Below are 20,917 nucleotides of genomic sequence, written 5' to 3' on the forward strand. Positions count from 1 at the left end.
CCATAAATCTTAAAATGTAAACAATAATCATTTAAAATATAAACGTCAAGACATAAATTCTAAATCACGACCCTTTAAAAGTTTAACCTTGAGACTTAAAATCTAAATCACAACTCTTTAAAATGTAAACCACAAAGCTTAAAATATAAATCATCACTCTTTAAAATTTAAACTACAAGCCTTAAAATTTAAACCGCGACTTATAAAAATTTAAATCATAAGGCTTAAAATTAAACCACTAGGCTTAAAATTTAAACCATGAACATATAAAATATAAATCATAATTCTTTAAAATCTAAGCCACGAATTTTTAAAATTTAAACCACTAGTCTTTAAAATTTAAAATACGACTCTTTAAAATTTTAAACCACGGGGCTTGAATTTAAACTACGACTCTTTAAAATTTAAACCACGATGCTTAAAAGTTAAACTGTTGGGCTTAAAATCTAAGCCACAACCATATAAAATATAAACCATAATTATTTAAAATCTAAATCACAACTTTTTAAAATTTAAATCATTAGTCTTTAAAACTTAAACCACGACTCTTTAACATTTAAACCACAAGATTTAAAATTTAAACTACAAGGCTTAAAATTTAAATCACAAGGCTTAAAATTTAAACTATGACTCTTAAAATTTTAAACCACGAAGCTTGAATTTAAACTACGACTCTTTAAAATTTAAACCACTAGGCTTAAAAGTTAAACTAATAGGCTTAAAATTTAAATCACGACCATATAAAATATAAATCATGATAATTTAAAATCTAAATCACGACTCTTTAAAATTTAAATCACTAGTCTTTCAAATTTAAACTATATAACTCTTTAAAATTTAAACCACAAGACTTAAAATTTAAACCACAATACTTAAAATTTTAAACCACGACTTTTTAAAATTTAAACCACATTGCATAAAAGTTAAACCACTAGGCTTAAAATTTAAACCACAATCGTATAAAATATAAACCATGATCTTTTAAAATTTAAACAACGACTTTTTAAAATTTAAATAATTATTTAAACCACAAGACTTAAAATTTAAACTACGACTCTTTAAAATTTAACCACGAGGCTAAAATTTAAACTACGACTCTTTAAAAATTTAAACCACAATGCTTAAAATTTAAATCACGAAATTAAAATCTAAACCGCGATCATATAAAATATAAATCATGATCATTTAAAATCTAAATCACGGCTTTTTAAAATTTTAACCACTGGTTTTTAAAATTTAAATCACGACTCTTTAAAATTTAAACCACAAGACTTAAAAATTATACAACTAGGCTTAACAAAATAACATTGATAGAATTTTAGCTATTAATTTAACTATGTATTTGTTGTGTTTATTTGTTATTAAATATTATTTAAAGCTATTGTCTAACAATAAAAAGAGTTGGATATGATGGTTATGTTGCTTATTATGCTTTAAATGTGAGCAACAGTCTAATTTCTTTAAAAAATAAAGAAGAGTGTTTGAAATTTTCAAAAAAGTTATTTATTTTAATTTTTAACAATAAATGGAGTTATCATTATAAAATTTTGAAGTGTAAATATAATAATTTAAATCTATTTAATTTTTCTATGTTATTTTTCTTGGAGCAATTTTTTCCATGTTATTTTTTTCATTTTGGGGTCATTTTTAAAAAGTATAATCAAAATTTATTTTATATTTTTGATATATTTCGAAAATAAATTTTATCGTAACCAATTATATAAAAATTTTGACCTCATATAATAATATAGTTAGTTTCGATCATGTTAAGATCATCTAATCTAAATTACATCAAAAATAGAAAATAGTATGACTACTATATATTATTACTCTCATTAATCGCTGATGGTTTCCTTAACTATACACGACTACTAGACTATACTATGTAGGATCTTAATATGTATAACCTTTTAAACGTCAATAATTGCACTTTCTTTCTATGACAAAGTCTTCTACAACTATTTACCCATTGAAAAAGAACACTACATTTATCATGTCAGACAATTTTATTTTATTTGTTTTGTCAGAAAGTTCATTTTTTTAGTATACCAATTGCGTAAAAAATAAATATTTAGTTAGATCATATAGCATTAAAATAATAATAATAATAATAATAAAAATCTCAGCATTACTAACATGCATTGTATTAAGTATTTAACCATGTTTAATGAAGAAAAAATGGTACTTGGGTCAAAGTTTGTTTGTGTATATGGGTGCTGGTTTGAAAAGCCCGCCCAATGAAACATGGTAGTAGTAGACTAGTAGTGTCCAGTGGTTTCAGTGCTGAGCTGGTTTCAGTGCTGAGCTGGGTTTGTCGCATTATGCTTTGCCTTGCTTTAATTCAGGCACGTGTTGTCCTTTTCTCTGAGCTGATTCAGGTTTTGGCAAGTACAATTGGCTATCATCATGTGCTCAGAAAAAATGGATACACCTAATCAAATCACTTGTTTCTAGTTTTTGGGCCTGCCCTCGTGTTCCTCATTAAAACCTCTGCCTTTTCATTACATAGATAGGCTGCAATGAAAAACTGTTTGGTTTAGGAGTTCAGTTAAGACACAATAAAAAGAGCCCAGCATTATGATATGACAGTGTTAATAGATCAATACTCATAGGACTTTAAAGATTTTGCAAGTGGACAACTTTGGTAGTACAATCAAATTAATCAGACACAATCGAACCATAAAACAACGTAAGTAGTAGTAGCTACATACAAACTTCTAACCTCTCCAAAAAAAATTTCTGGCCTTTGTCACTCTTGAATAAACTCAATTGATTTTAACAAAAGCAGCTTAATACATATGACTTTTCCCTTTTATCTTTCGTTTTTTTTCTTCTTTTTTACAGATGCACATGTGTGTGCTATCAAGAAAGCTATCAACAACAATCACATACATTTTGCAGTTTGCAGTTTGGTTTCAAAGCTGGGTGACTCAACCATTTGGGAGGTAGAAGTGGTATACATGAAAAGAGGATAAGGTGGTTTGGTTTGGTCACCTAGGACCAGAGAGCTCCATTGCTTCCACCACAAGTGAAGATTCTTCTATAAAATCTGAGTATCTCTGTGGTGGGTGTTCGCATAATCGGATTCTAGGCGTCTCAACCTTCTGAGAGGCCTCCCATTTCTCGGCCAAACCATCTCCTTCCAACATCTTCAAAACCTCAGACATCTTCGGCCGGTAAGAAGGATTGAACTGAGTGCATAACAGCGCAACTTGAACCATTTCTTCCAACTCAATCCTATCATAGTTCCCTTTAAGATCCTTGTCCACCATCAGGTTTAATTTTCCTTCTAGATGCAGTTTCTTTACCTGCAAACGAGCATAGACAACAATGTAAGTTCCTATGCATACATACATTTTGCATAAAAGCCATGTTTTTTCAATGCATTGAAGGATTCAAATAGGACAAGAAATGTTAATGGAGGTGCCAAGTGCCAACAGTTTCTGTGTAAGTTCGTAGCATTTAATAATGTGCAATAATGGCACTTCACCATTGGATCTTTTCAGACCATCTCATCTTGTAGTTATTACACTTAACTTCAGACATATAAATGGCAAAAAAAAGCATTAAATTTTGTATTCGTGGGAGGGAGAAAGAGTGTACCCAATCAAGCATTACGCCTTTCTGTTTTGCTTGTCGTCCAAAATCTAAGGCCTTTTGACCAGTGATTAGCTCCAGAAGTAAAATCCCAAAGCCAAAAACATCAGTCTTCTCTGATGACTGACCCGTTGAGAGATACTCAGGAGCTATATGCCCGACAGTGCCACGCACAGCTGTGGTTACATGAGAATCTCTATGATCCAAAAGCTTTGCCAACCCAAAATCTCCAACAACTGCTTCGTAGTCTTCATCGAGCAAAATGTTTGCTGCTTTGACATCACGGTGGATAATTTTGGGATCACATTGCTCATGCAAATAAACTAGCCCTCTTGCTGTACCTAAAGCTATTCTCTTACGCCTCGCCCAGTCTAGAGCTGGCCGGCCATGTATGTGATCTGATGAGAAAATAGAGAAGTAAAGAAACTATTAATGCTAAAGCTTATCAAACCAGGAGTGTAGGATATGAGAGATAAAAAAAACACAAGCAAACCTCTTAATCTTGAGGCAACACTTCCATTAGACATATAAGGGTAAACAAGGAGCCGTTCATTTTCAGTTGAGCAGAATCCACAAAGCCTGAGAAGATTTCGATGTACAGCCAAACTTATCATCTCAACTTCTGTCTGAAATTGGATTTCACCACCAGCAGTGTTATAGTCTTTTAGCCTTTTAACTGCTACCAGAGTCCCGTCATTCAAGATTCCCTTGTACACAATTCCAAAACCACCTCTTCCTAGAATATTCTTCGAGTTGAAATGGTCAGTTGCTCCCCGTAGCTCCTTAAATGTATACCTTCTTAAATGGCCCAAACACACTTCTGGATCATATTGTTCTACAAAAACAAAATAACTCAGAATGCAAATTTTTAGAGAAAATAAAAAGAACCATAGTTGCATGTACAGAAATAATCAACATGAAAAAAAAAAAAAAAAAAAAAAAGACGAAAAGATAACTGTTTGACATGTTGCAGGTTAAGTGCATTAAAAAAGACAACAGCAACAACCAAACAATCTGAAGCATGGTTGAAAAACAAGATAAGTGGGAAAAGAACAAGCACAAGAAAACTAACCATTAACATCGAAGAAAACCTGCTGGTTGATTCTATATCGCCACCATACAATCAACGCTAATAATAGCATGATGATAAATGCCGCACTAAAACTTGCACCAGCTATAATAGCCGCTCGGTGGCGTTTCATCACAGAACCTGATTGAGCTAATAAAAAGCACAATCAAGAAGCCAATTTATGTCAGCAAAGTGCTAAGGGCATGCAAGTGGAAAAAAGTAAAACGCTATAACTACAAGATATGCACCTCCTAAAGCATCTGGCGGGAAGGATAATGGTTCCGGAAAGCCAGCAGAACAGTTCCCCCCAGTCTTTGGACCACAAAGTAAAGGGTTACCTTCAATCCTACAAGTGAAAACAATACACATTACTTGAAAGTTCTTGCAAGTCAAAGAGAATAAGTTAAGAGAAATAGCTTACTTGAAGGTTCTTGCAGATATCTTTGGCAATGAACCACTCAAATTGTTGAAAGAAAGGTCCCTAAACACATGTTCAAAGTGCAGTCATGAATACAGATGTATAATTGAAACAAACACTTGTGGATTTATTCATATTTGTCCTGTGAATAGAAAAATATACAAAAAATCAAAAGATGCAGATACATACACAAGGGTAAGCCCGTTAACAGCAGATAGAGACTCAGGGCAAGGCCCTGTAAGGCTGTTGTTATTCAACCGCCTGACTTGCTCAAAAGGGAAGCAGACAAGTGAAAGAATTAGAACCACTGCTGTAAAAAGCTTCAAAAAGTGCTGATATTAAAACATATACGTTAGCTGTAGAAGATTTTGGATCTTACAAATAATTCAAGTTTTTTAAGTTCCCCAAAGAATCAGGTATTCCACCAGTGAGAGTATTGTTGGAAAGGTCAAGTGTCTGAAGCTTCTCTAGTTTTCCAACTGAAGCAGGAATTGAACCCGAAATGGCATTGTTTTGAAGCAAACTACATGTATATTGAAGAAGAAAACAAAGTGATGAGGCTCAACCCAAATGATCAAGTAAAATGTGTCATCTATTTTAATCACGAGGCAGAAACAAAAACAGAATCTAAATGTAAACAAGGTGCATAACAAAACAAGAAGAATCAAAGAAATGGTGATGAAAACTTACACTGATTGCAAATTGGTGAGATTTCCAATGGAAGGAGATAGAGTACCGGACAAGCTCTGACTAGGCAGTCCCCTAATTAGAAAATAACCCTCTACTAAGAAATGAGTTTTAAACTGAAAGGACATTAATTACAAAAAGATCTTGTGCTTATTTTGACTGGTCAAATTCTCTTAGCAACTATGAAACGGAGCAGAACACTTACAAAGCAGACACATAGCCATCTGGGGAGCAAGTAACCATTCTCCAGCTACAAGGGTCCACAGAATTGATATCCCAGCTCTCCAGAACATTATGAGGGTCATAAAGATTGTTCTTTATCGCCACCAAAGCTACAACTGTTGAGATAGTACAGAAGGAAAATAAAATCAAGTATAGTTTTTGTTCTTTATCTCCAGAACACATGAAAAAAATAATAGTTTAAGAACTAAATCAAGTAAAAAAACGAAATTATAGTTGAGATAACTTTTCGAACCATTGAAGCATTAACAATAGAAGAAAAGAAATTCATTTGATATACAGGAATCATCAAAGTCTCTTAGTATATCATAAATTGAGAAGTTTTTTTTATTATTATTTAAAAAAAGAAAAAGGTAAACTTTAGCTCAATCTTTATGCTGCAACTCTTGTATAAGTTTGTTAAGTCCAATTGAAAGAGAAGAAGAAGAAGAAGAAAATGGCAGGATCCAAATGAAACTAACCTTCATAGTTTATACCAGTTGGAGAAAGAGTCGCAGAAGAGGCTTCAACCAATGCCAAAATCAGTATCCCCACTTTCCACAAAACGAAACTACTTTTCTCCATCTCCTTTTCTCTGTTAAGTAACTTTATTTTCTTTTAGCAACAACCAGTACCCACAGATGAAAACCACCATAACCAAAAACCACACTGTCCATACTCACATAAAATCAGACCTCCACATTGCCTTATCAAAGCCAAAAAAATTAGCCTCCAAATAAAAAATCCCAGAAAAAGCAGAGCCCAACTTTGGCAAAAAAAGCAAGAACTCCGTTTTGGCTTTACTTCTGACTCTCTTTTCTCTCTCTCTTTTCCTTCAAACAACTGAAGCCATCCACTTGTTGGTAAATTTCAAAAAACGAGAGATACCCAGATGCCAAAACCACTATTCCAAAGCGAACCGAGCTGGGAAAACAGAGAATTCGAATCAAACCATGTCAAATGGGCACCATACGAGCTCAGACAAAGAGCAAAAAGGTGAGAATTTTCTCGAGAAACAAGCAAAACCTTAAGCCTGAAATTCTGAGATCCTAGAGATCTGAGAATGCAGGAACTTACTCAAATAGTTTTGGACGATCCCCACAAATTCCATATAGAATGGGTTGTTGGTTTTTTCTTTTCTTTTTTTTACTCTCTTGCTCTGTTCTTCCTTGCTCCCCTAGTTAGATTCTACTTCACATTATCTTCTTTCTCAATCACGCTCACGCTCACACTCACATACACACGCTCACGACACAAAATGGTAAAAAGAAAAAAATAAATGAATAAAAAGAGAGAAAAAGAGAAATCCCAAACACACAAGGGCCAAAACAAAATGCCAAACTTGGTCACAGATACAGATACAGATGCAGCCAGACCCAGTTACGAAAAATTATTTTGCTTTTTACACAACTCAAAAAAAAAAAAAAAGGTAAAAATGAATAATATTAATAATTGGTTTGATTATATACAAAAAAAAATTAAAAAAGATTGATTGGACCAAAGGAGATGCGTGGGATTGAACAGAGACCATCATCAGAAAGAACAATAGGATGTCTTATGTCTCTTTGTAAAAGCAGCTAAGTTTTTGGCAGGTCACGTGCTTCCCTTGTCTTGACCTCTGTTTGCTTTTTTATCTCTCTATTTCTATCTTTTTCATTTTTCAAAATAAACAAAAATCAGAAAATTATTTATAAAAAAAAAAAAATTCACTTTCTGTGAAGCTTTTTGCAGAGGTTGGCCCCTCCCGCTAAAATGCGCCTAACTTTTTAAAAAACTTTTTATTCTCTTTTCCCTCTCCTCTTTACTAATCTACATCATTTATTTCATTTTTATTTAATTTTTTTATGTTCAATCATTTTGTGTCTGTCTAAATATCTTACCAAAATAAAAAACATAAAAACAAAGGTATCTAAATAAAATCATTAGGCTAATAAAAGAATAAACATAAATTATATAAAGAACATGACTATTATTTTAATAATAGTAATTCTTTCAACGCTTTTTAATTGTTTATATTTTATTTATTTGGTATAACTGCTACCATGGTTGGAGCACTCAATTTTTCTTAACTGCTTTTTTATATAATTTATTTTATAATTAATGCCAACTTTGTTTTGTGATTCAGACATTTATAACAAAATTTTAAAAAATATAGTAGTACTGAATAAAATTTTAATTTATTTATTAAAATTAAAAGTTGGGTTGGATGCATAGTCCCATCAAATGGATATGATTTTAGTGGAATAGACTACAGTATGGTAGGACTTTATCCCTATACGTAACCATAGCAATTGGGAAAAGGCGAATTAAAAAAAAAGACATGTGGTTTTAGTTTATTATTATTATGGTTATTAACTCATATTTAATTAACACTTAATTATTCTTTGAAGTCTCATGATCGTTACATTTCATTTTAATGAGAAAAAAATACTAAAATACGCCTGTGGTTGAGGTTCGTGCGACTGCGAGGCTTTGTACCGTTTTTGTTAAGTTATTCTTCCTTGGACACTGTGAGGCTGAAACAGAAAGGTATGGGAGAATGATGGAATTCCCAAAATACCCTCTTCCGTACGAATGCTAGACCACGTGTTTGCTAACGAGAATAGGGGCATATTAGTCAAAACAGTTGGAAATGTAATTAAAATAATTAAAATTATAAGCACTGAGGTAAATGGCTAAAATTCTTTTTAATAAATAAAAAAAGTATGAAAGATGATACCTTGATGGGGTCTAATCCAGAAATACAAACCCCAAGAGCATTTTTGTCGCATTGGGAAAACTGAATATTCCCTAAATCTATATTATAATTTAATTTATTTTATTTTATTTCATTTTTATTTACTTTTGGTATTGAAAATATTCTATTGCAATTATTCCTATTTTTCACTGAGAAAATGCTGTGTGTGCTCACAGTCACAGATTTTTGGTTAAGGAGAACTTCAATAAGCGTGCTCAAGATTTCGAAATTACCCAAAGGGTATTTTTGTTGTCTTGGGTAAATACAACTCTCTCTGTTGATGTTGGTGTTCACCCTATGCTCCTAGTTTCAATTCTATTTTAAGTAATAATAATTGAGAATTTAGTATGGTTGTATTATGAAAATATTGAAATTAACCCTTAAAAAAATAAATTCAGTATGGTCTCTAAGACCATCTTTAATGCTATATAAAAGTATTATGCTATATTTAGCACAAAAATTTAATACTTGATATATTTGACACAATTTTTAGCACTATACTACAATACACAATTGTTAAAGTTCACGTAAAATCTAAGAAGTTGTTTGACTACTTAACAAAAAAAATATTCTTTATTTTTAAAAGTTTTTTTGAAAACAAATTTAGGTGTTTAGCTTTATTTTTATAAAACAATTTTTAAAAATAAACTTACAAAAAACATAAAATTTTAATAACAACAAAAAGTTGTTTTCAGTTGTCTATCTTTTTTTTTTCTTGCATTACTTTTTTAATTATTATTATCTAAGATCATTTATTGTCACATCATTTTCTTTCTCATTAGTTTCTCTCTCTTTACTTTCTCTTACATCACTTTCTATCTCCTTATTTTCTCTCTCATCAATTTCTCTTTCCTTACATTTTTTCTCTTCACTTTCTCTCTCTCGTTATCTATATTTTCATTTTCTCTTTCATCATTTTCAATCTTTTTATTTTTTTATGTATCATTTTCTCTTTCATTACTTACTATATCCTCACTTTCTCTCTCATCACTTAATATATCATCATTTTCTCTTTCATCATTTTTCTCTCTTGCCATTTCCTCTCTCATTACTTTTTCTCTACTCACTTCTCTCTCTTCACTTTCTTTCTCATCGCTTTCTCTTTCATTTTTTCTTAAATCATTTTCTCTTTTCTCAATTTCTATTTCTTCAAATTTTCTTTCATTACTTTCTCACTCCTTATTTTTCATCATTTTTTATTTCAAATTATTTTATCTCATTATTTATTACAAACTTTTAAAAGATTTATCTTTTTGTAAATATATTTGTTAACTTTTTATTTAAGATTTTAAAAAAATAAAACTAAATAATTTTTTTTAGAAAACATTAACCAAACACCTCTTGTTTTTTGAAAACTACAAAAACTGTTTTCTGTTCTCATTTTTTAGAACACAGTTTTAAAAAACAAAAACAGAAAACAATACCAAACATGCACTAATCTTTCATTAATGTTCATTTAATATTTATTAAAAATATACAAGAAGTAATAATTTTCTTTTATATTTTATTGTTGATAGTTAAAAATAATAATAAAATAATAAGATAAATTCTAGTATTTAATGCTAATAGATAAAAATAGTATTAAATAATAAAAATGACATAAAAGTAAATAAAAAAAGTGTAGTATTTATGATGATGCAAAATATGCATCATGTTATATTGTGTGCTAAATTTGACACAACTTTTAGCATGTGCCAAATGGAGTGCTATATTAGTAAGCTATATTTTAGCAATGCATCACCAATATAGCACTCCATTAGAGATGCTCTAAATTTACAAATAATTTGGCACGTCGATCATTTGCATGGGAGTACCTCTCATGACGTACAATATGCTACGCCACCTCAGGGTCCTACTCAGGACCGAATACTGGAAAAATCACGTGTTAAACACTTGGCTCAAATTTTTAAAAGTGCTATGGACCTTAATTTCACATTTGGAAAGCCCAAACAGAAGAAACCTTTGTGCCAAGTTGGTAAGGGTCGAGTTAATCCCAAATTCACATGCCTGCTCACTCTGCTTTAGACGACCCATCTCATATAAGTAAGAAACGTAAGACTCTAGATGCAGAGGCAGTTATCCCAGACTTTCAGAACCAAACCCCATCTCTGGCGGAGGAAGGGGAGAAGATTATGGTAAGCCCCCCCAAAGAAAGTTCGTTCAATTGAGAAAACAATTCGTTTGATGTTGTTCTCGACCCTCTTCAGATTCGTGATGGTGGACAAACGTTTTTGGATGGTTAGCACAACGCGGACCTCAACTTTAAAGGAGACAACTATAGTGGCTCCTTTGGGAATTCCAAGTAAAATTTTATTCTTTGATTGTTCTCTAGCAACTTCTATTAACTCTTCCCTAAATCTAGATTTTCACAAGGCCGATGAGGTGGGCCTAAACATGTCCCCCCCCCCCCCCCCAATCCTCACGAAACTCATTTCTTGGAACTGTCGAGGTTTGGGCCAACCTCGGGCAATGAAGGCTCTCAGAGCCTTAATTCGTTATGTGGATCCTGATATTGTATTGGAGAATAAGCTTGATGGCATTTGTATGGACATGTTGTGGAGGAGATTGGGTTTTTTTTCAGGTGCACATTGTTCCTGCTGTGGGAAGTTCGAGTGGACTTTGTTTGATGTGGAAAATAGGTGTTGATTTGGTGGTGACACAGTCAAAATCTCATTCCATCAAAGTCCAGTTTGCTGCTTCTAGAGATTGACCTTCCTGGCTCTGTTATTGTACTTATGGCCCGCCTAGGTGGGAAGACATGATTCCTTTTGGAATTGTTTCTTTAATTTGGTGAGCTTTGTTAGACTACAGTGGGTAGTCATGGGGGATTTAAACAGTGTTTTAGACAATTTTAAGAAATTTGGGGTCGCCTGGTGACACATAGAGAAGGGATGGGTCTTCGTAATTTCATGTTCGATCTTGGTGTTGTGGACCTGGGTGGAGTTTGGGATTTTTTAACTTGGACAAGTGGCCAAATGTTTGATCATCTGGTTCGAGAAAGTTTTGATAGGGCTATTTGTGCACCGGGCTGGGTTACTAACTTCAAGAAAGCTGGAGTTAAATTCTCCCTAGGTCGGCTTTTGATCATAGCCCATTGCTTTTGGATCTTCTTCTGGACTCATAAAGTTTTTCCAAACCTTTTAGATTCATCGATGCGTGGAGCAAGGATTCGAGTTGTAGAGAAGTGATTCAGTGTGCTTGAGAGATTCCTGTTAGGGGCTTTAATAGCTTTCGTCTTTCCTATAAACTTCAAAACACTAAAAAGGCTCTTCTAAGATGAAACAAACAAGTTTTAGGTTTATGTAAAGATAAGTTGTTGTAACGTCCCAAATTTCCTAATAAGGCTTAGGGCCTTGATTATGGGGTCAAGATGGCAAATTATGAAATTATGTGATTATATGATATATATATATGTGTGTGTGTATTGTTATGTGATTATGTGAGTAATATTATAATATTACTTGATATGCATGTGTTAGTGTATTAAATATGCATGTGGGCTTATTTATGATTAATTGGGTAATTTTCGTAATTTGGCTCATTATGAGAATATTTGGCATATGTCTGGTATGTTTGTGGTACTTCATTACTATGTGGATATGTTTGGGTTACTCGGCACGAAACGATCCTAGGGAGCAAGCTAGTAGGAAATTCACAAGGGGTAATTTGGGTATTTAGCACATTACTGGGATATCGAGTAATGGGGAAATTATATTTGAGGATATTGGAATTAACGGGAATTGGAGGACGTTAATTATGATTAACGGGGTAGGTGAAAATGATGAAATCGCCCTTGGATGGCTTTGAGGGATTAGGATGGCCCTAGGGGAAATTTTGTCATTTAGGCTTGTAGATATGCTAAGCCAAGGAAGGGTGTAGAAGAACCAAGGCAGCAGAAAAAAAGAAAAAAAAACAAAAACATGGTACTCTTCTTTCTTTCTTCCTCCACACGTTTCTCTATTCCTCTCCCTATTTTGGTTTGAATTTTTGAGGAAATTAATGGTGACCTTAAGCTTGGAATGAAGGCTTGCTTTGGGGCTTGATTAGTTGCAGATAGGAGGGCATAATCACCATTGAGGTAGGCTTCAAACTATGTTTTTTATTAAGTTATGTTTTAGTTTTTATGTTCTTGAGCTTTGAGATTCAAGGTTTTTTATTTTAGTTTTTAGTGGTGTTTTGATTGTGTTTGAACTTGGGTTTTGATAAGGTTGATGTATTGATTAAGTTTGGATGGTGTTTAGATGAGGTTTTAGTGGTTGGAACTCAGGGGAAAATGCAGGGGAAGAACCAGAAGGTTCTGGGTTGTAGGGATAGCGCCCTAGCGCTAGGCAGGGGAGGGCAATCGGGTGCTCTCTGACTTGGGGGTAGCACCCCAGCACTATCCATGGCACCCTAGCGCTAGTCCAGTTTCAGTAAAGCCCATTTTTAGGGCTTGGGAGGACTTTGGGGGCTCGGAGGATGGTTCCACTACCCCGTTGGTTGGATTGGAAGTCCCGAGAGCACGGGAATGGTCCCGGAGTTTGTTTTCAAGGATTGAATCTTATGAGATTATTATTTTATGATTGTGACTAGGTTACTGTTAGGGCTCAGGATAGGATTGTGCTCGAGGGTCGTTGGTAACCTGTGCTTGGGCTAAAGGTAAGAAAACTACACTCATTATGTGATGCATATGATACATGTGTTTGTGGCATGACATGAATGTTGAATATGGAATTGATCAGAGCTTGAGTCTCTGTAAATGTGCATGATCATAATTATGCTGGTGATTGTTGATGAAGCATGTCGAGTGCTCTATATTTGGATATTTGTTGCATTATGAATGCCTGAATGCATTGTTTATCGGAGCTACGCACTGACTTATTAGTCAGAAACGGCAATGGTGTTTAGTGTTGGTCGTGAAGCTCTGACTTATCAGTCATGATTGGCAATAGTACTGAGCATTGGTCGTATGAAATTTACTTATGAGTCAAGAGCGGCAATAGCGCATTGAACGCTGGTCGATATGATTAGATCTAATCAATAGGAGCATTGTATGCTCGACCGACCTATTGGTCGAAGAAAACTATGTTATGAAAATGTAATTTGCCTCAATGAAAATTGGTAAGAAAAATACAACTCTAGACAAAATATTACAAATAAATAATTATTGATTAAAAAGTGTTACAACTCTATAATTGAAAATACAAAAAGACAATAGAAGAATTAGAAGAAGAAGATGGAGAAATACAACTCTAAGCAAAAAGATACAAATAAAGTAAAAGTGTTTGAACAAAGTAAATGAGAGGATTACAACTCTTAAACAAAATTACAAGTAAATAGAACAAGAATAATGAGAAGAAAAGCAATAGAAGAAAAATAAGAACAAAAACAAAAACCAAGAAACTCTCACTCACACAAAGTGAAGAGTGTTGTGGATCACCAACTTGAACAAGGTTTGAAATCTTTGTCCAAAAGCTTATTTCCCCCTAACTCAAGCACTAAGAGATCTCTCACAGATTTTGGAAATGCTTTCTGGAATAATGAAGAAGTTGTTTGGCTCCTTGACTAAAAAACTGTTTTTTGTTTTTAAAAGCTAAAATCTGTTTTTTGAAAACAAGTTGGGGTGTTTAGTGTTGTTTTCAGAAAACAATTTTGAAAAATAAAGTTACAAAAAACAGAAAATTTTGAGAACAACAAAAAGTTGTTTTCTCTTGTTCTCAAATTTTTTTGTCTATCTTTTTTTTTCTCACCTCACTTTTTTAATTATTATTATCTAACATCATTTATTGTCAGATCATTTTTTCTCTCATTAGTTTTTCTCTCTTCGCTTTCTCTCACACCACTTTCTTTCTCCTTATTTTCTCTCTCATTACCTTCTCTCTCCTTACATTTTCTCTCTTCACTTTCTCTATCGTTATTTTCTCTTTTCTCACTTTCTATCTTTTTATTTTCTATTTCATAATTTTATATCTCCTTATTTTCTCTTGCATCACTTATTATATCATAATTTTCTCTTTCATCACTTACTATATCCTCACTTTGTCTCTCATCACTTAATATATTCTCATTTTCTCTCTCTCCATTTCCTCTCTCATCACTTTCTCTCTACTCACTTCTCTCCCTTCACTTTCTTTCTCAACACCTTCTCTCTCATTTTTTTCTTAGATCAATTTCTCTCTTCTCAATTTCTATTTCTTCAAATTTTCTCTCCTTACTTTCTCACTCCTTATTTTTCATCATTTTTCTTTCAAATTATTTTATCTCATTATTTATTACAAACTTTTAAAAGATTTTTCTATTTGTAAATGTATTTATTAATTTTTTATTTAATATTTAGAAAAAATAAAACTAAAAAAAATTGTTTTTTGAAAGCATTAATCAAACACCTCTTATTTTTTTAAAGCTACAAAAACTGTTTTCTTGTTCTCATTTCTGAAAACACAACTTTGAAAACAAAAAACAGAAAATAATACCAAATAAGCCCCAAGCCTCTAGGTGTTTTCTAGCCAAGTGCTCTAATTGATAGAAAAGTTGTGTTTTACAAGTAAGAAATAGACCCTTATTTATAAAGTTTAGAGGCACCCTTTGAATTTCAAATTCTACCAACTCCCATGGTTGTTACCAATGATTAATTTGATGTTTATAGAATTAAAAATGAGATTTGAGAGTTATTTGGGTTTTTGGAGCCATTCAAAAAGGTTGGAAAAACTGAAAAACTTGGTCAATTTTTACTTGTGGCCGCGGCCAGCAACATCAGTGGCCGCAGCCACTAGCGTCTGTTCCCTAGGTCGTGGCCACTGACCAATTTCAGCACACAAAAATGTGTTGTTTTTCTAAACGGTTCCAACACCCTCCCAATTGATTTTGTAACCCCCAAAACAGATTATTGGGGTTAAAATCATATCTCTAACAACCATTTCACATATGGCTTTAAGAAATTCATCTCAATATTGTGTAACAACAAATCTACACAATAATGGGCAATATTTGGAAGTTATAAAATTGTGACTGAATTTGTAACACCAAATATGTTACATATTTGGATATTTCAAATATATCTAAATATTGTAACTCTCTATTATATGTTACAATATGTGACACTCTTTGTCACATTTATTTAATCTAAAACATTATATTATAAAATAATATAATATTACATTATATTATAAAAAAATATAACAAACTAAAGCGCTTGGCTAGTCTAAGGCTAGTTACTCAGAGCCAGGGCTAAAAGGCTCAGGTCACTAGAACGTCACATGGCTTAGGGCGCGCGACCCTAGATTGACTTAATAGTCATTTATTCATGGCGCAGGAGCCCAGATTGACTTAATAATCATCTATTCAAGGCGCTGGACCCCAGATTGACTTAACAGTCATCTACTCAGGGCGCAGGACCCCATAATCATTTGTGCATGCATGAATAGGGTTATTATTGCTAGGCATGCTTATTATGATTTGGTGACATGTTATTAATTGCTTATGAGTATGTTTGAGTTTTCTTGCTGAGTCTCGGCTCACGGGTGCTATGTGGTGCAGGTAAAGGTAAAAGAAAGTTGGACCATCCTTTAATTGGAGAGCTTAGGTGACGATGTGTACATATGGGCATGTACACTCATCACTAAAGACAAGCTTCACTCAGGGTATGGTAACTATTTATGTGGTTATGTGTTTAACTGCTTAAATAGAATGTAAATACTTTACTTGTACACCTTATTAGAAAGCATGAGATTCTGTTAGGGCTTGGCGCTTGACTATTGATATGATTATGTGATTACCTGCTCATTGAATATATGAATGTGTTATTTTCATGCTGAAGTTGAGAGCATGGTATGTATGTTGGAAGAGTAGGGGTTATGGATTGATGCATGAATGTTGTGGGCATGTATTTTGGTACCGCAGTGGTATGTGAGTGTGGTGTTGTGTGATTGTTCCCGTGGGGGAAGGCTTTTGAACGTGCTCATCATGTTTAATGGATCAAGTTATTGACTGCAGACTGATCAGAGGTATGTACCCAAGGCAGTTAGTGGGATCCGGTGGTGGTTATACCGAGGCTGAGAATTACAACCAGGGCTTGAACCCTTCACCTGCTCCTTAGAATTTGCAGCAAGTGTTTACAGATATGCAATTAAGATTGCAGAGGCAAGAGGAAGAGATCAAGTGTTTATAACAGCAGAAAGTTCTGTCAGGCAAGAGCAAGTTCTGTCACGATAGGGTGATCTGTGCTACATATGTATTACGGGAAAATGCCCGGACGTGGTGGGAAGTGGTATCTCAGGCACGAGATACAGCCGCGATGAACTGGAAATAATTTAGGCAGTTATTTAATGAAAGCTATTATTGTGATGTAGTTAAGACTGCTAAGACGAATGAGTTTCTGAACTTGGTTTAGGGAAATGCAACAATAACAAAGTATGCTAAAAAATTCGATGGATTGACCAAGTTTGCTTTTGATATGATACCCACGAATGTGGCTCGGAAAGAACGATTTATCCATGGATTGAATCTCAGGATAGATCAGGGCGTTAAAGTTGCCCCAGTACATGAAATATCTACCTCCGCTCAGTTGGTAGGGAAGGCTCTTGTTGTTGAAATCATAGGAAATGAGATTGAGAAGGAGAGTGTCGGAGAGCGCCGAGCTTAGACAGTGATACCTCCGTTTATTGGATCGGGCAAGGACAACGATTGGAAACCCTACCCGACATACACTCGGTGTAAAAGGCACCATCTGGGAGAATGTCGAGCAATGGCATGCTTCTTATGTGGGATGTTTGGGCATTGTAAGAGGGATTGCCTAAGGTGAAGGAAGGATAAGCGAATGGGGCAAACAGCTCGACTCCAGCTCGAGTGTTCGCTCTGACTCAGTCAGAGTTAGAGACTGAGACTGGGGTTGGTTCCTCAGTGGTGGCAGGTCAATTTTTAGTTTTGATTCTTGTAATTTGTTGATTGGTTTTGGTGCCATGCTGTTCTTTGCTTGTTGCATCTAGAAAGGCCTAGACTTGATATGCGGATTACATGATTTTGTTATGATGAGAATGTGATACTCTATTGGTCATTTTAAGAGACGAGTTAGATTATTGTGGAAGGAATTCATTAGTTGACTTGAGAGACTTGGTTATGACTGACTTCGATATGATCTTGGATATGGATTGGTTAGCCGAGTTTGGGGCAATGATAGATTGCAAGGAAAGGATGGTAACTCTTGGGCTTGAAGGTGAGAAACCCTTGCATTTATTGGCATTGTGCATGGACCCCGTATGCTTATGACATCTGTACTTAGAGCTAAAGACCCATTGCAGGAGGGATGTATAGGACTCTTAGCTAGTGTGGTGGATACCCCTCAGGTCGTGCTAGTGGGACCAGGATAGACTGGATTAGTCTGTGAGTTTCTGAATGTGTTCCAGGGGATTTTCTAGGGTTACCTTTAAACAAAGAATGAGAATGGTGATTAGGTTGGTGCCAGGGAAGGAACCAGGCCTAGGACATTGTATTGAATGGCTTCAGCAGAGCTATAAGAGCTAAAGGCTCAATTATTAAGTAAGACGATATTCTTTAAGGCGGATCTTTGATCTGGTTATTACCAGCTGAAGATCAGGGAAAAGGGTGAGCAGAAGATTGTCTTTTGTATCAGTTATGGGCACTAAGAGTGTTGAGTTATGTCTTGTGGATTTGATTGATGCCCCAGTTGTTTTGATGGATTAGATGAACAGGGTATTTAAAGATTATCTGAATTGGATTTGCGATTGCCTTGACTGATGATATTGTGGTATACTCCCAGTCAGAGATTGCCCAAGGCCAAGGAACGCCTCGAAGGTTAGGAGTTTCCTTGGATGGCAGGATATTACATGTGTTTTGTGAAATAATTCTCAAGGATTGTTACCTCATTGACATAAAAAGGTGATTGTCTATGCATCATGTTAGTCGAAGGATATGACCAGAACTGGAGTAGAGTTACTGGTGGGCTAGTTGGTCAACATTACATTTGAATTTACTATTGTAGAGAGGATCAAAGGAAAACAGTTGAGTGACCCACAAAATCGAAGGATTAAGGGGAATGTCTTAGCTGAATTAGCTAAGGACTATACAGTGTCAGACATGAGTTATTGAAGTATACTGCCCCTTATTCCGATGGACACTGGGATTAAACGGGGTATCTTGGATGAATCTCATACTGCCCCTTATTCTCTTCATCCAGGTGCCATGAAGATGTACCAGGATGTAAAAGCTTTATATTGGTGGCCTGGGATGGAGAGGGACATAATTGAATACGTGGCAAAGTGCCTAATCGATTAGCAGGTCAAGACAGAGTATCGGAAATCAGTAAGGCCAATACAATCTTTGTGTATTCCATAGTGGAAGTGAGGAAACGTCGTGATGGATTTCGCGGTGGGGTTGCCCAGGGTAATGGGCCAGTGTGATTTCAATTCGAGTTATTATGGACCAGTATACAAAGTCAATTTGCTTTTATCAGTAAGGATGCATGATACAGTTGACCAGTATGTAGATCTCTATGTGAGAGAGATAGTACGCCCTCATGGAATTTGAGGTCTATTTTATTAGTTGAGGACCCTGTTTTTACTTCCATGTTTTGGGGGAAGGTTGCAGAAGGCAATGAGTATACAATTGGAGTTTAGTACAACTTATTATCCTCCGGTTGATGGTAACTTAAAGGGATTTATCCAGTTTTTGGAAGGGCGCTTTATAAGATGCAGTATGGTAGGAAATGTATATCGCTTATTCATTGGGATGAGATGAGTGAGATGTTATATTTAGATCCTAAGGTAGTTTAGAGGATCATTGAGCCTATTGAAAAGATTAGAGCTTGGATGCTCGCTTCTCAGAATAGACAGAAAGGTTATGTTGATCTGAAGTGAAGGAACATGGAATTCCAAGTGGAAGACTGTATCTTCCCTAGAGTATCACCATGGAAATGGGTGAGGAAATAAAGGCAAGTTGAGCCCTAGATTTGTGTGACCGTTTGAAATCCTGGATAGGATCGGTCAGGTGGCCTATAGATTGGCCTTATCTTTGGCACTGTCAGCCGTATACAATGTGTTTCATATATCCATGTTAAGAAACACATGTGCTAGACGAGACTCATGTATTGAGTTATGAGAATCTGGATTGGAGGTTGAGTTATCATGTGAGGATCTAGCCAGTCCATATATGAGACAAAAAGAACAGAGTTATAAGGAACAACAGTTATACCTTTGGTTAATGTATTATACATAAATAGTAAGGTTGAGGGAGTGACCTGAGAACTAGAATCAGATATGCGGGATTGATGTGCCGGGCTATTCAAATAAAATTTCAAGGATGAAATTTCTGTAAGGAGGGGATAGTTGTAACGTCCCAAATTTCCTAATAAGGATTAAGGCCTTGATTAGGGGCCAAGATGGAAAATTATGAAATTATGTGATTATATGATATTTATGTGTATTATTATGTGATTATGTGAGTAATCCTGACCTCGAGGCACTCCTTGGCCTTGGCCAATCTCTAACTGAGAGTATACCACAATATCATCAGTCAAGACGATCACAAATCTAATTAAGATAATCTTTGAATACCCTGTTCATCTAATCCATCAAAATAGCTGAGGCATCAATCAAATCCACAAGACATAACTCAACACTCTTAGTGCCCATAACTGATACAAAAGACAATCTTCTACTCATCCTTCTCCCTGATCTTCAACTGGTAATAACCAGATCGAAGATCCACCTTAAAGAATATCGTCTTACTTAATAACTGAGCCTTTAGTTCTTACAACTCTGCTGAAGTCGTTCAATACAGTGTTCTAGGCCTGGTTCCGTCCCTGGCACCAACCTAACCACCATTCTACCTCTTTGTGTAAAGGTAACCCTGGAAAATCCCCTAGAACACATCCAGAAACTCACAGACTAATCCAGTTTGTCCTAGTCCCACTGGCACGACCTGAGTTATATCCACCACACTAGCTAAGAGTCTTATGCATCCCTCCTGCCATAGGTCCTTAGCTTTAAGTACAGATGTCATAAAGCATACGGGTCAATGCACAGTGCCAGCAAATACAAGAGTTTCTCATCCTCAAGCCCAAGAGTACCATCTTCTCCTTACAATCTATTTTTGCCCAAAACTCATCTAAAAAATCCATACCCAAGATCATATCAAATTCGGTCACAACCAACTCTATCAAATTAACTGATGAGTCATTTCCTGCAATAATCTAACT

At 34.8% G+C, this 20,917-nt stretch overlaps 1 protein-coding gene across 2 annotated transcripts; it reads right to left on the minus strand.

Moving 5' to 3' along the window:
- Window positions 1-2,623: 2,623 nt before the first annotated feature.
- Window positions 2,624-7,385, minus strand: LOC133822145 (protein NSP-INTERACTING KINASE 3). Of its 2 annotated transcripts, XM_062254380.1 has the most exons (12): window positions 7,068-7,385; window positions 6,473-6,914; window positions 5,977-6,109; window positions 5,775-5,846; window positions 5,464-5,607; window positions 5,274-5,345; window positions 5,088-5,147; window positions 4,915-5,012; window positions 4,670-4,816; window positions 4,091-4,432; window positions 3,604-3,995; window positions 2,624-3,308 (listed from the first exon to the last, which is right to left on the minus strand). In XM_062254380.1, the coding sequence occupies exons 2-12, from the start codon at window positions 6,573-6,575 to the stop codon at window positions 2,991-2,993; spliced, it is 1,881 nt and encodes a 626-aa protein (XP_062110364.1). In that variant the 5' UTR covers window positions 6,576-6,914; window positions 7,068-7,385; the 3' UTR covers window positions 2,624-2,990. The 2 variants fall into 2 exon arrangements, with proteins under 2 accessions (XP_062110364.1, XP_062110363.1); XM_062254379.1 differs by having other exon boundaries at window positions 6,473-7,385.
- Between the last annotated feature and the right edge of the window lie 13,532 nt (window positions 7,386-20,917).

The sequence above is a fragment of the Humulus lupulus genome, chromosome 3 (assembly GCF_963169125.1).
Source record: "Humulus lupulus chromosome 3, drHumLupu1.1, whole genome shotgun sequence".
Classification (NCBI taxonomy): Eukaryota; Viridiplantae; Streptophyta; class Magnoliopsida; order Rosales; family Cannabaceae; genus Humulus; species Humulus lupulus.